Source organism: Pseudochaenichthys georgianus, chromosome 5 (genome assembly GCF_902827115.2).
Source record: "Pseudochaenichthys georgianus chromosome 5, fPseGeo1.2, whole genome shotgun sequence".
Classification (NCBI taxonomy): Eukaryota; Metazoa; Chordata; class Actinopteri; order Perciformes; family Channichthyidae; genus Pseudochaenichthys; species Pseudochaenichthys georgianus.
Genome location: NC_047507.1, coordinates 1,124,246 through 1,139,267, shown reverse-complemented (window position 1 = coordinate 1,139,267; position 15,022 = coordinate 1,124,246). Strand labels below are relative to the sequence as shown.

Genomic DNA, 15,022 nt, shown 5'->3' with positions numbered 1-15,022 from the left:
CAGGCGGTGTATGGAAGAACAGTCAAACAAGAGATGGTCGTCTGTGGGATTTGTAAATCCTCTCTTTCTCCACGTTTCCTCGGATGTGTTTTCCTGAGGCCTCGTTGAGAAAGTGATTCTTTCCATGACATATATCTCGGGAATGTTGTCGTGCCAGTTCTCAAGTGAGGGGATGTCCGCTTTGAGACATTTTCTAGTTTTTTGCTGCAACAGTAAGAATTCCAAATCATTGTTGGTTGGTTGGCATTATTAGTTTTATCTTTAACATGTTTTTTCTTTTTTTTCAGATTTGGATTTCAAACGGAGACATGGCCGACGTTATGACGGTGTTTGCCAGGACCGAAGTGGAAGTAGACGGCGTGAAGAAAGATAAGATTACTGCCTTCATCATGGAGAGGGCCTTCGGGGGGGTGACCAGTGGGAAACCTGAGGACAAACTGGGAATCAGGGGCTCCAACAGTAAGACATCTGGATTACATCGCTATCAAATACATGCAAATAGATAGACGGGAGATATCAATAAGACGTATTGTGTAAGACAAGCTCACAGAGAAGAGAGAACAGCTGATCCTTTAACGGCCCGTCCACACGGCGGCGTGCGTTGACGCTTCACGCTGGCGCTGGCCTGGCTCGCGGCAAAAGTTAAGCAATGTTCAACTTTTGAAGCCTCGGCAGAAGCGTCAGCCAATCGAATCATATGCCAGTACAAGCTCCAGCCAATCAAACCGCTGCTTGTGTGTCAGGGGCGGGAGATTCATGTGATTGGTTGTTGGTCGAGTTTCAGCTGGCAAGCTTCAACGCACAGCTATGTGGACGGGCCCAAACGGAACAGCTGATCCACTAAGATTTTTAGAAAAAGTAAGAATTTTGAAAGTATTTATTTTTTTATAAAATAAATCACAATTTGGAAAAAAGATTCAACATTTTGATAAGTCATATTTTTATAAAAAAAGTATAAAACATTTTGAAAATATGTTAAAATTGAAAAAGGTGAGATTTTTTTGCCAAAATTTAGATTTCTGAAAAATAAATCAGAATTTTTATAAACAGTGATTTTTTTCAACAAATTGAGATTTTTGTAAACAAAAAATGTTAGAAATTGAAAAAAGTTACAATTTCAAAAAATAGTAATTTAGAAAAAAGATTCAACATTTTTGATAAAACTCAGATTTTTATCAAAAGTAAAAAAAAAAAAGTCAGAATTTTGAAAAGAAGTTAGAAAATATGTTAAAAGTCAGGAAATTAAAAAAAATGAGATTTTAGAGACATTTTTGATTTTTTTCAACGAATCGAGATTTTTGTAACAAAGTTAGAATTTGAACAATTAGTCCTAAATGTCATCTGTACGCCTGTTTGTAACGTCTTTTTAAACCATTTCCCAGCTTGTGAAGTGTCCTATGACAGCGTCCCTGTGCCGGTGGAGAATGTAATCGGAGAAGTGGGAGGTGGCTTCAAGGTGGGCTTAATTTACCAGAGTTGTGTATGACTGTGTGTGTGTGTTGTTTTCACACAGTCACGCTTTGCTGTGTGTTGCACAGGTTGCCATGAACATCCTGAACTCTGGGAGGTTCAGCATGGGGAGCTCCTCAGCAGGAATGATTAAAAAGCTGATCGGTAAACACCCAGAGATACCCGACAGACTTTAATTTAATGTGCGAGTTGTCATTAATCCTCCCCTCCGTTTTCCTCTCCGCAGAACTGACCTCCGAGTACGCTGCCACCAGGAAGCAGTTCAACAAAAACCTGTCTGAGTTTGGGATGATTCAGGTACCGTGCACTCGTCCAGTCTCTAGCACTCTCACGATTGGTTTCAGATGGAACGCGAAATAAAACAAGTGGACTGACATGATAATAATGGCAATAATAAGACGCTTAAACACAAATTCCATATGCACGTGTGAACGTACTCGTCCCTTAAACCTGATCACAGTGAACTCATAACGGTAGTGTAGCTTGACGATACATTGGATGGGATGGAAGTGCATATTCTGTGTTTTCCGCCCCGCAGGAGAAGTTTGCCCTGATGGCTATGAACGCCTTTGTGATGGAGAGCATGGCGTATCTCACAGCTGGGATGATGGACCGACCCGGGCTTCCAGACTGTTCTCTGGAGGCGGCCATGGTGAAGGTGAGAGAGCTCCAGCTTCACTTCGTCAGTGTTAAAGGTCACGATTATATTTGATGCATTGTATTCTGTGGTGACCTGCGGGTACTTAGGGTGGCCATCTTTCTCGACTCAAGCAAAAGAATTAATTGCGGCCAAAATATGTCCTTTGTTTGGTATTATATTCAATCGTAAGAACTGTTGTTTTGTTGCTGTTGTCTTTTTACAATTATTTATGTTGATAATATGTTTGAATGTAAATGTACAAAACTATATTTGCCTTTGAATTTTTTTTTCTATGATTTAAATAATTAACACTTAACTCTTTTATACATAAATATGTGTCCCCGGACTCATCGTTTCATACCTTTTTTTTATCTCTGCAAATGTAATTAAAAGAGTTTGCACTGCTGACAGCAATTATTTAAGATGTTACGATCAACATTTCCATATTCAAACCATATCCAAACACTTTATATGTGGCCGTGAGTTCTCCACCTGGGTGCTGGAGGAAGTATTCAGATACTTAAAGGTCCCCTATCATGCGAAATGCACGTGTTGATGTCTTTTATACATATGTGTCCCTCCCTGGTGTGGCGGGAACTCGCAAAGTGTCCGAAAATCCAACCCTCTCTCTTTTCCTCCATCTCTAAAAACGGGGGAACAACGTGGTTGATCGCTGTAGTCATGACGATATTACTACAAATGTGGGCTGGCTTTGCGCCCAAAACGAAACGAGTCCTGACTCTCTTATCTCTGCTCAGGTGTTCAGCTCAGAGGGAGGCTGGATCTGCACCAGTGAAGCTCTTCAAGTCCTCGGGGGTCTCGGATACACCAAGAATTATCCGTACGAGCGCTACCTCAGAGACTGCCGCATCCTTCCCATCTTTGAGGTGCTCACAGAGTTTCAGTCTTCACAGTCAGAACCATTACCTCACAATGACAGTATACAAGTACAGTGGTTTTATAAATACTGAAATACAATTACGTATCTGCCACTACGTGTTTTTGCTAAATACTGTTAATATTTACATTACTTATGTGACCGTCTGTGTTTCCTGTAGATATTGAATTGCTCTTTTTACTGCACTGTTAGTGTACAGTTATTATTATTATGCTGCTGTGTTTATTGTATTGTAACTCTGGTACAACAAGTTCCTTCGGGATAAATAAGGTCTTATCTTATTCAAGAAATAGGACGAGACTGTTTTCTGTATTTCGAACATCCACCAGGGGGCGCAGTTGACCTACGAGTCCAGATGGAAGGCTGAGATGATATATGTTTATGGATTTGTTGTCAAAGCACTTCAGATATTCATTGCTATCGGGACGTTAAGAGCATTCCATGGAATATAACAAAAAGTGTATCTCGAGCCGGTTTCTCAAACATACCTACCCCACCTTTAACATCCCGATAGCAAGCATAAAAAAATATCATCTGGAAGCCGTGGCGCTGTAAAAAGCACGACCAATCATCTGAGCCGGCTAAAGTAGCTGGATGGCCTACCTGCCTGTCAGCCTTCCATCGGGGCACAGACTTACCTCGTGTCCTCATTGGTCATGTGCGCGTTCCTGTGTGTTGGAGGAGGGGCTCTGAGAGGAAGTGGCAGATTTTTTCCGGCTGTGTATTTTCAAATTCTCGAGCTGCTTTCTCCGAAATGACCTACCCCACCTTTAAGATGAGGATCTATCATGATCAGTCAAAAAATATCTTCCATTTTTTAAATGTAGGAAAATATGAGCATAGCAAAAAGCTGCCACATGTAGTGTGCTGCGTATCACCCCACAACACCACCTTTGAGTGTTCACAGTGTATTGCCCCTTGCATATACAGGATAACAGATGTGACATTGGTAGTGTGTACTTTTTAAGTGGTGTTGCTTGTTTTCAGGGCACCAATGAAATCCTGAGGATGTACATCGCTCTCACTGGGATGCAGTACGCTGGCAAAATCCTCACGGGGAAAATAAAGTAAGAAAATGGCCGTTTAACAGAAGAACTGGGATATATGTTCATTGAGACTTATGACGACATATGGATTGTGATTTTAGTTTGTGAGATACATATTCTTTTAAACAACATTAAACATTTATTTTTTTAGTTTAGCCACTTCACTTACGAGTTATCACAGTGAGTATTCAACAGATGAAAGCCACATTAGCGGCACATGTAGTCTCCTCCAACTGCTGAGGAAACAACCAGCGCTTTCTCTGCTAAGAAGTAGATGTTGTTTTCTTTGTAATGACTTCTTCGGGCAACCAGTGGCTTTGTGTCAGAGAAAGAGTTGAAGCGGGAGACGTGCGGCAAACGGTCCGGGATTCAGGTTCTACCGATTGAGCTATTGGCTAAATAAGGGCTAGATATTTGTATTAAGGCACAGGTTTAATCTCAGAGCCCTGTGAGGTGGTCATAGTACAGAGGGTTACATTTGGCTTTGGAGGACAACTTGATCTTTGTTAGCATTTTAGAAAAACCAGTCACACAGTGTGCGTTGTTAAAAGCAGCCGACAAAGAGCCTGATTTGTCCTCTTTATCGGAGGAGGGAGAAGTACCAGATCTGGTACTTGAGTAAAAGTAGAAGTACTCAGATCTGGTACTTGAGTAAAAGTAGAAGTACTCAGATCTTGTACTTGAGTAAAAGTAGAAGTACTCAGATCTTGTACTTGAGTAAAAGTAGAAGTACTCAGATCTTGTACTTGAGTAAAAGTAGAAGTACTCAGATCTTGTACCTGAGTAAAAGTAGAAGTACTCAGGTCTTGTTCTTGAGTAAAAGTAGAAGTACTCAGATCTTGTACCTGAGTAAAAGTAGAAGTACTCAGGTCTTGTTCTTGAGTAAAAGTAGAAGTACTCAGATCTTGTACCTGAGTAAAAGTAGAAGTACTCAGGTCTTGTTCTTGAGTAAAAGTAGAAGTACTCAGATCTTGTACCTGAGTAAAAGTAGAAGTACTCAGGTCTTGTTCTTGAGTAAAAGTAGAAGTACTCAGATCTTGTACCTGAGTAAAAGTAGAAGTACTCAGGTCTTGTTCTTGAGTAAAAGTAGAAGTACTCAGGTCTTGTTCTTGAGTAAAAGTAGAAGTACTCAGATCTTGTACTTGAGTAAAAGTAGAAGTACTCAGGTCTTGTACTTGAGTAAAAGTAGAAGTACTCAGGTCTTGTTCTTGAGTAAAAGTAGAAGTACTCAGATCTTGTACTTGAGTAAAAGTAGAAGTACTCAGATCTGGGACTTGAGTAAAAGTAGAAGTACTCAGATCTGGGACTTGAGTAAAAGTAGAAGTACTCAGATCTTGTACTTGAGTAAAAGTAGAAGTACTCAGATCTGGTACTTGAGTAAAAGTAGAAGTACTCAGATATTGTACTTGAGTAAAAGTAGAAGTACTCAGGTCTTGTACTTGAGTAAAAGTAGAAGTACTCAGATCTGGTACTTGAGTAAAAGTAGAAGTACTCAGATCTTGTACTTGAGTAAAAGTAGAAGTACTCAGATCTGGTACTTGAGTAAAAGTAGAAGTACCTAGATATTGTACTCGAGTAAAAGTAGAAGTACCAGAGTGTAGGAATACTCTGTTACAGTAAAAGTCCTGCATTCAAAATGTTCCTCAAGTGAAAGTAGAAAGTATTCTCATCTAAATATAGTGAAAGACAGTAAAAGTAGTCGTTGTGCAGATTGGTCCATTTCAGAATAATATATATGATATGTTTTATAATGATTGATCATGAAAGTGTTCTCAAAGCTGGTGAAGGTGCAGCTAGTCTGAAGTACTTTGTAGACTGCAGGGTAGCTGGTGGAGGTGCAGCTAGTCTGAAGTACTTTGTAGACTGCAGGGTAGCTGGTGAAGGTGCAGCTAGTCTGAATGACTTGGATGTGCAGCTAGTCTGAAGTACTTTGTAGACTGCAGGGTAGCTGCTGGAGGTGCAGCTCGTCTGAACGTCTTGTAGAACTGCAGGGTGGGTCGCTGGTGCAGGTGCCAGATAGTCTGAAGTACTTTGTAGATGCAGGGTAGCTGTGGATTTTACTCCAGGTGAACTAAGTCTGATTTAACACTTGATTAGATTTCACATCCTTCATCCAGATCTGTAAAGTAACTAAAGGTATTAAATACATGTAGTGGAGGAAAAGTACACCATTTACCTCTGAACTGTAGTGGAGTAGAAGTACACAGTAGCATAAACTGGAAACACTGAAGTAAAGTGCAGTACTTGAGTAAATGTACTTAGTTACTTCCCACCTCTGGTCTTTATCCTCTCAGGGAGATGAAGAAGGGGAACATCGGCGTGGTTTTCAGTATGGTGGGCAGGAAGCTGAAGGCTGCGATGGGGGGCTCGGTGGATCTGGGGCTGACGGGGAAAGATGGAGTGGTTCATCCCAGCCTGGCAGTAAGTCCTCTCCCTGAACTCTTCAAAGATACACTTTGTTTGCAAACCTGAAGTGTATTTGTTGAGACTCAGGAGTGTTCTGTTCACAGGAGAGCGCTAAGATGATGGAGCAGAACGTCAGCCTGTTTGGATCCACTGTGGAGAGTCTGCTGTACAGATATGGAAAGGTAACATTGACTTGAGGGCAGAATCCCCCTTTAGTGGCTGGATGCGTGATGTTTTCTGAGCGTAGATAACTGTTGAGCCTCTGAGTTGTTCACACAGCTGCTCTCTCCCGTCCCTGTGCTGTCGTAATCACTTCCTCCCCACACATCTATAAAGCTTTCCAAGTCCCTGCTTCCTGTCTCAATACAGGAGAAGAGTCCTCAGAGGCTTTCCTTACACTGCTGTCCTCATGTCATAAAGAATAAGACCTTGAGTATCAAATTGCCTAAAATCAAACTTGAACATCAACAATAGCTTCACACTGGGGTACTTTTCCCACAAAGGTTCATGCGAACTTAGTTCATGCGAACTCTTTAGTTCTCATGAACTAAGTACAGATCGCGTTCACACCAGAATAAGTCCCTGGGGAGGATTAGGCAAATGAAGCCGCTGACGTCACTTCTTCTTCTTCTGCTTTGGGTTTACTGGCAGGCCGCAACCCACTTCACGGCGTATACTGCCGCCCAAAGTCCCCGGCCGGAAGTCCCCGGAGTTGGGGAAGGCTTCAGTAGAAGCTGCTGGGAGTCCCAGCAGCTTCTACTGAAGCCTTCCGAGTAAATCACCAGAACGCCGACACCTCCTCATCTCCACCGCTCACATGTTTTATTTTGTGTTGCCATAAGTTAGTCTCTCTGCGTTTCTGCGCTGGGCTAATGCTAATGCTAATAATGCTAATGCTAATAATGCTAATGCAAGGATAATAAAATGGCGGCTTCACAAAACTTTTTGGGAGTTTTACGGGGCGTGGTTTGCAATCCGCCCAGCCAATCAGGAATATAGCTCTTTTCTCAAAAAAGAGCCGCTCGAATGTCCCTGCTCTCTAGCAGGGACTTTCGAGCGGGTAAAAAGGTTCGCATGAACTACTTTTAGTACCGGCTCTTTTTGGTGTGAACGCGATCATGAACTAAGTTCGCATGAACCTTTGTGGGAAAAGTACCGCAGTGTGAACGCGGCTCATGAGTGTGTGTCACATATTAATGACATTATTAAGAGAAGGCCCTATTCTGCTTCCCCCCCTTTCCTGTTGTACAGGTTCCCTGTGTTCCCTCCAGAGGTAGTTTCTCTCCTAAATACCCCTTCTTGCCTGAAATCCTTTGTTTACTTCCATAACATAGTGACATCACTATGTATCACCCATGCTCCCATTGGCTAGTCCTCCAACACATTGTACGTGTTCTGCTTCAGTCCCATTGATTTACGAAACGTTATCAACTAGTTCTATAACGCTTGCACTCCTATGGCCAGAGCTCCAACACATCGTATGTTTCTGTAACACAATGCCATCAGAGTGTAACAAGTTCAGCGTGATAGGCTAAGGGGCGGGACATCTCTAAGCGGTTGACCAATCACAACAGAGCCGGCCAGCTAACCAATCAGAGCAGACTGGGCTCTGGTTTGAGACGGAGGGGGAAAAGAGGTGCTGCAGCACAGGCAGTGGGAGAAAAATAAAGAGCTTTTTGAACATATAAACTAAAAGCATTAAAGTTCAAATATGAACCTGGAAATTAGCATAATATGTCCTCTTTAAGACATTGATAAAGAAAATGACTGAGAAAGATGGACCTTTTTGAAGGCAGCAGTAACACAGAAGTAGAAGCAACAGCATGTGTCCTTTTTAGGTTGTTTTTTTTAAGTGTCCTTGTTTTTTTCAGACCCTAGTGAACGAGCAGCTGGTCCTGAAGAGAGTGGCAGACGTTCTGATCCACCTCTACGCCATGACAGCCGTCCTGTCCAGAACCAGCCGCTCCATCAGCATCGGGCTCAGGAACCACGACCACGAGGTGTGTACACACACACACACACACACACACACACACAGGATGTACACGAGTTGAGGAAGAGGTTAAGGTCATAGTGAGAGCAGTTTTTACATCTCCATCGACTGATTGGTGATATCTAAAATAACACTAATTGTTGGAGCTATATGTCGCTTTATATTATTTAACACTAAAACACTTATTTCCTTGCTGTTATTGTTCATAGTAAATGTATTCTTAGTTATTGAAGTGAGTAAAAGTGGTTTCTATGCTTTTATTTGAGAAGGCATGTTTGGGCAAAGGCCATAGGAAAGGCTTAAGGCAGTGCTTCTCAAAGTGTGGTCCGCGGACCACTTGTGGCCCGTGAGCGCCCCCTAGTGGTCCGTGAGTATATTGGTAAAATTTCACATTTGAAATAAATACATTCATTTAAGTTTTTCGCACTCTCGCGGGAATATCTCCGCAATGGAACGAGCTTAAATTTCACTTTCGATTGCATGATATAGCCCAGATAAGCACCTTTATCACACATGTTGCCACTTGTTTGTACAATTTTCAGGCGATTTGTAAAAAACGATGTGTTTTTGGATATTTGTGGAGTTAGGTGGTCCGCGAGTGTTTTTTTATTGGTTAAGTGGTCCTTGGTATGAAAAAGTTTGAGAAACACTGGCTTAAGGAAAGAAATATAGGAAACCTGTAAATGATATTGGATGGAATCAAAAGTACAAACGGAGATTCTTGTCTGGACTTGGATCATTGCGTACGATTCGCTAACTGCGGTGTTATTTTATGTTAATTATCAGTTGGATTTCTATATGATTTTGGCCGCTACACTAATAATAACTGACAGTAAACAGCTGCTTCTCTTCCAATACACCAGGGGTTCCTACTCTTCCCAAAAGAGTCTTCCAGGACCCAAAAGCACACGAGGAATAGCTTTACCATCTACATTTAAAAACTACTGACCAAGAACACAGCAAACCATGTTTTAAAACGTTATAAAAGTCCATCACAGTGTAATGTTTCTCCTCAGCAGCTCACGATGAACTTATGAACTGTCTAAGAAGCCGGAGAGGGGAGTGTGGTGGAGAGAAGACTAAATAAAGTACATCAAAGCAATAATTCAACGTGTGTAATGTGACGTCTCTCACCACCAGCTCCACTTGTTGTCTGAGCTGAACCCAGCAGCAGAAACGCTCTTCTCTTATTACAACTGGCAAATTCATGCATTTCACGAAACCAATCTGGCGGTAATATAAAAACGGGTCGCTAACCTAACTTTGGGAAAGACTGCCTTAAACCATTGGTCAGTATTTAGGCTCACACTGTGACATGAACAGCTTCAGTACTCTGAATATACGTTATATTGGACGTGGATGTATTCAACCGGACGTCACACTGGTTTGAGAGTTTCTTTAGGCATCCAACGATTAACTTGTTAAAGTGAAGATGTTAAAATCACAAGACAAAACCGAATGCTTTACAGATATCTTACGAAAAGAACATCATGCTGTATTTAGGAAGACTTTATTAGGGTCCCCATTAGCACTAGCATGAGCATTGGCTCTTCTTCCTGGGGTCCTCACACACTCAACACATACATAAACATACAACAAATTAACAGCTCAGTTTCATGCCATTTACAGTGAAATGAAGTGAAACTATCAATTATCGCCATCCTGAGGCCAAACAAAAGTAAATACAAATAAGCGTACATAATAATATATGCATACATGGCCACAGGCACAGTTCAGATTTACTTTGTAATACTTAAATATTTGTTAGCAACCTTTTGAAATGTTCCCGAAGGATGTGAACCGGTGCAGAGCTCCAGCTGATCACGCTCTGGACTGCTCTCTGTCCCACGTTTACAAACCTTCCTTCTATCGTACGTCGTGTTTGATAGTTATGTTGTGCATACTGCGCTATAAACCTTTGTGATAATATATCTGGTGAGTGAGTCACTGTAATATTTCTGACAACATTTAATAAAATATAAGTTGACCTCTGTCTGACAGTTAACCATCTCAGTGACTCTGTTCTGCAGGAGCTCTGAGTGCACATCGTGCTGCCTTATTTCGTGATACTTGTAGTTTGTTTAAATCTTTTTCCGCCGCACTCGACCGTATAACCAAACGATAATCAAGCTGCGACAGAACCAAAGCATCCAAAACTTGTCTACTCACATCCATAGGCAAATATTTTACAATTCTTTCTACAAGTGACACACCCCTTCCCATTTTGCATACAACACTATCAATTTGTTTAGACCAAGATAATTTATGATCCAGGGTTATACCTAGCATGTTGTGACCTGTTCAATTTCAATATGGTTTAAATGTACAGATGTAGCACTCCAGATCTGACTCAAATGGGTGTGTCCCAGTCAAAAGCCCAGCGGATGCCAGTGGCTGGGGGTGTTGCCAAATTGCTAGAGGGCGTTGCCCAGTCTCCCCATAGTTGCAATTTTGGTTCACCTTTTAACTGATGATTTGATCATATTAATAACGATTTAGTTTCTCCCGCATTAAGTACCAACTTATTATTTATGACCCACTCAGATATCAGTAGTAGATCTTTATTCATAACATTTGTCAACTCGCTTGTAGTCGATGCTGCATAATAAGCATCCATGTTCGGCCTTCTTCACGGCACCGCCACCCCCCCTCTGTGGAGGACAGTCTCATGCTCCTGGTAACCCTTTAGATAGTCTGATACGACCAGGGCGCATCATATTGTTGAGTCGTCTGCATACATTACAATTTTAGCTTTTTCTGACACTAATGGTAAGACTTGAAATGACCGATTGAGGCCACAAACTTGTAAGGAAAATGTATACTGCGCTGATTACTCACGTGAAAAATGGGGTTAAACTCTCATAGACTTCTATACGACTTACCTATTCTTGCAACTCGTGGCGTTGTCCAAAAAATAGAATTTAAATGTAACTAAACAAATAACCTTAAAGGGGAAAGGAAACACCATTACAGCTATAATATTCCGGTAGTTGATTCATTTTACAATGGATATTGATCGTAATATTTATTGTACATGATATTACTCGCCAAAAGAAAATGAATTATCCGCCGGCCGGGGGGGGAATTCCGGGACCAGGCCGCGCCATTAGGGGAGTCCCACATGGTGACGTCACCGCGTGGGTCCTCGCTCCGGGTATCCATACCGGAAGTCAACACAACGTGGCAGATATGGCAGCGATGGAGGAATATAGAATATAGAACCCCATGGGCGGACTTCCTAACCCACAGGCACATAGATCCCCAGCCTGGGGCAATACAATACGCTCCTGACGACGACCGTTTTCTTTTGTTGGAAACCACTGGTGCATTGCACGCCATGTTGTTTGCAGCTGTATTGAGCTTCGGCTCAGGAAGCCGTACCCACACAGTGACGTCACTGGGAAGGTCCCGGAGCTATGGAAGCGCCCAAGGTCATTAGGCGCGTATTCCAAAAAATAAATGTGCGTATCTCGATCGGTTACATTGGAAATGGACGAGATAAATACATTTCCTCATGGGAATATTGTCGCATGGAAAGCAGTTTTGAAAAGTGTTTCCATTTCCCTTTAACAGCTAAAAAACTACACCGTATTATGCAAAGTTGAGGGCTGTGCAGACATGTGTAGCCTCCTCTCCTCTGACAGAATGCGACATGCAGCCGTCCACTTTTTGCATTTTATGTAAAACCCGGAGACTGAGAGATCCTGTCAGAAGATAGTCAGTCGTGACTTCAGGACTGAAATGTTTCGCCTGAGGTTCGCAAAGTAATTGAATTTATTTTAATAAAGGGAATATGTCTTCTATCAATACGCTTTTCATCCAGTGTCGTCCACTCTGTTTGATTTCTACCCGGTAACCTCTTTAGACTTGTTTGCATTATTTGTAGAACCGGAGGAAGCCTAAATTGACATATGTTTGTAAAGTAAAACCGTTGGGTTATTGATGAAATGTGTGCGTGATGTTTCCACTTGATGTGTTGCAGATAGAAATTGAAACAACAGTTGTTTGTATCTGTCTCTCTTCACATTCCATAACTGTCTATTGCATAATTGTGTATTTTCCAGTTTGATAAACAAGTTGTATTCTCTAGGTGCTGCTCGCAAACACTTTCTGCACTGAGGCTTTCTTCAAGAACAATTACTGGATGACCCAACTGGAAAAGCGTAAGTACAACGCGAGATGGTAATTGAGAACAGAGCCTTGGCTTTTTTTCTTTACTGCATCTCGGTACAAAAGACTTGCATGTGTTGCGGAATTTCCCACAAACCCCACATACCAACACCCAAAACCCCTCGCTGCTTTTCATTCTCACACTGTGCATGGTCTTTAATGACCTGCATGTAATCCAGAGTTATCAGGTGACATGAGAGAGGAGGACTTTACAGAGGACATACAATGCTCACATATCAGTATGTAGTGTCTCTACTTTAAAGAGTCCTCTCCTGCTGATGTTCAGGTGTATATCAGTGTGTAGTGTCTCTACTTTAAAGAGTCCTCTCCTGCTGATGTTCAGGTGTATATCAGTATGTAGTGTCTCTACTTTAAAGAGTCCTCTCCTGCTGATGTTCAGGTGTATATCAGTATGTAGTGTCTCTACTTTAAAGAGTCCTCTCCTGCTGATGTTCAGGTGTATATCAGTGTGTAGTGTCTCTACTTTAAAGAGTCCTCTCCTGCTGATGTTCAGGTGTATATCAGTATGTAGTGTCTCTACTTTAAAGAGTCCTCTCCTGCTGATGTTCAGGTGTATATCAGTATGTAGTGTCTCTACTTTAAAGAGTCCTCTCCTGCTGATGTTCAGGTGTATATCAGTATGTAGTGTCTCTACTTTAAAGAGTCCTCTCCTGCTGATGCTCAGGTGTATATCAGTATGTAGTGTCTCTACTTTAAAGAGTCCTCTCCTGCTGATGTTCAGGTGTATATCAGTATGTAGTGTCTCTACTTTAAAGAGTCCTCTCCTGCTGATGTTCAGGTGTATATCAGTATGTAGTGTCTCTACTTTAAAGAGTCCTCTCCTGCTGATGCTCAGGTGTATATCAGTATGTAGTGTCTCTACTTTAAAGAGTCCTCTCCTGCTGATGTTCAGGTGTATATCAGTATGTAGTGTCTCTACTTTAAAGAGTCCTCTCCTGCTGATGTTCAGGTGTATATCAGTATGTAGTGTCTCTACTTTAAAGAGTCCTCTCCTGCTGATGTTCAGGTGTATATCAGTATGTAGTGTCTCTACTTTAAAGAGTCCTCTCCTGCTGATGTTCAGGTGTATATCAGTATGTAGTGTCTCTACTTTAAAGAGTCCTCTCCTGCTGATGTTCAGGTGTATATCAGTGTGTAGTGTCTCCACTTTAAAGAGTCCTCTCCTGCTGATGTTCAGGTGTATATCAGTATGTAGTGTCTCTACTTTAAAGAGTCCTCTCCTGCTGATGTTCAGGTGTATATCAGTATGTAGTGTCTCTACTTTAAAGAGTCCTCTCCTGCTGATGTTCAGGTGTATATCAGTATGTAGTGTCTCTACTTTAAAGAGTCCTCTCCTGCTGATGTTCAGGTGTATATCAGTATGTAGTGTCTCTACTTTAAAGAGTCCTCTCCTGCTGATGTTCAGGTGTATATCAGTCTGTAGTGTCTCTACTTTAAAGAGTCCTCTCCTGCTGATGTTCAGGTGTACATCAGTATGTAGTGTCTCTACTTTAAAGAGTCCTCTCCTGCTGATGTTCAGGTGTATATCAGTATGTAGTGTCTCTACTTTAAAGAGTCCTCTCCTGCTGATGTTCAGGTGGATATCAGTATGTAGTGTCTCTACTTTAAAGAGTCCTCTCCTGCTGATGTTCAGGTGTATATCAGTATGTAGTGTCTCTACTTTAAAGAGTCCTCTCCTGCTGATGTTCAGGTGTATATCAGTATGTAGTGTCTCTACTTTAAAGAGTCCTCTCCTGCTGATGTTCAGGTGTATATCAGTATGTAGTGTCTCCATGCTTTAATGTACAAAAAGCTTTTTATTTCTCTCATACTGCCTGTGCTGCAGCACCTCTTTTCACCCTCTGTCTGAAACCAGAGCCCAGTCTGCTCTTATTGGTTAGCTGGCCGGCTCTGTTGTGATTGGTCAACTGCTTAGAGATGTCCCGCCCCTTAGCCTATCACGCTGAACTTGTTACACTCTGATGGCATTGTGTTACAGAAGTAAACAAAGGGGGATTGTAGCCTTTGCAGACCATTTACATGCACTAAAACCTATATAACAGACTATAGCAAAGGGAAACAAAAGCACAATAGAGACATTTTAACAAATTCAAGTAATCTTATAATTGTCGTATTAATTATTTCCAGACTCTCCTGAAAACAACGATGCCAACATCAAGAAGATCGCCAAGGAGGTGTTGGACAACAGAGGCTACGTGTGCTCACACCCTCTGGAGAGAACATTCTGAGCCTGACCATGTGACTGGGAATCCTGCATTCTGATTGGACCATATGGACCAGTTCAATTCTCTGCGACAGCAATTTGTCTATACTATTCTTATGACTTTGGATGAGTTTTTTTGGTGCAGTTAATTAATAAATGAAGCAATTTATATTGC

General features: G+C 41.7%; 1 protein-coding gene across 1 annotated transcript; it reads left to right on the top strand.

The window, feature by feature from the left end:
- The first annotated feature begins 291 nt into the window (after window positions 1-291).
- acad9 (acyl-CoA dehydrogenase family, member 9) lies at window positions 292-15,016 on the top strand. The gene is made up of 12 exons (XM_034083596.1): window positions 292-459; window positions 1,383-1,456; window positions 1,539-1,614; window positions 1,697-1,767; window positions 2,009-2,128; window positions 2,869-2,997; window positions 3,996-4,075; window positions 6,349-6,475; window positions 6,565-6,642; window positions 8,332-8,460; window positions 12,544-12,616; window positions 14,772-15,016. Exons 1-12 carry the CDS (start codon window positions 309-311, stop codon window positions 14,870-14,872), a joined length of 1,209 nt encoding a protein of 402 aa, XP_033939487.1. The 5' UTR covers window positions 292-308; the 3' UTR covers window positions 14,873-15,016.
- The last annotated feature ends 6 nt before the right edge of the window (window positions 15,017-15,022 follow it).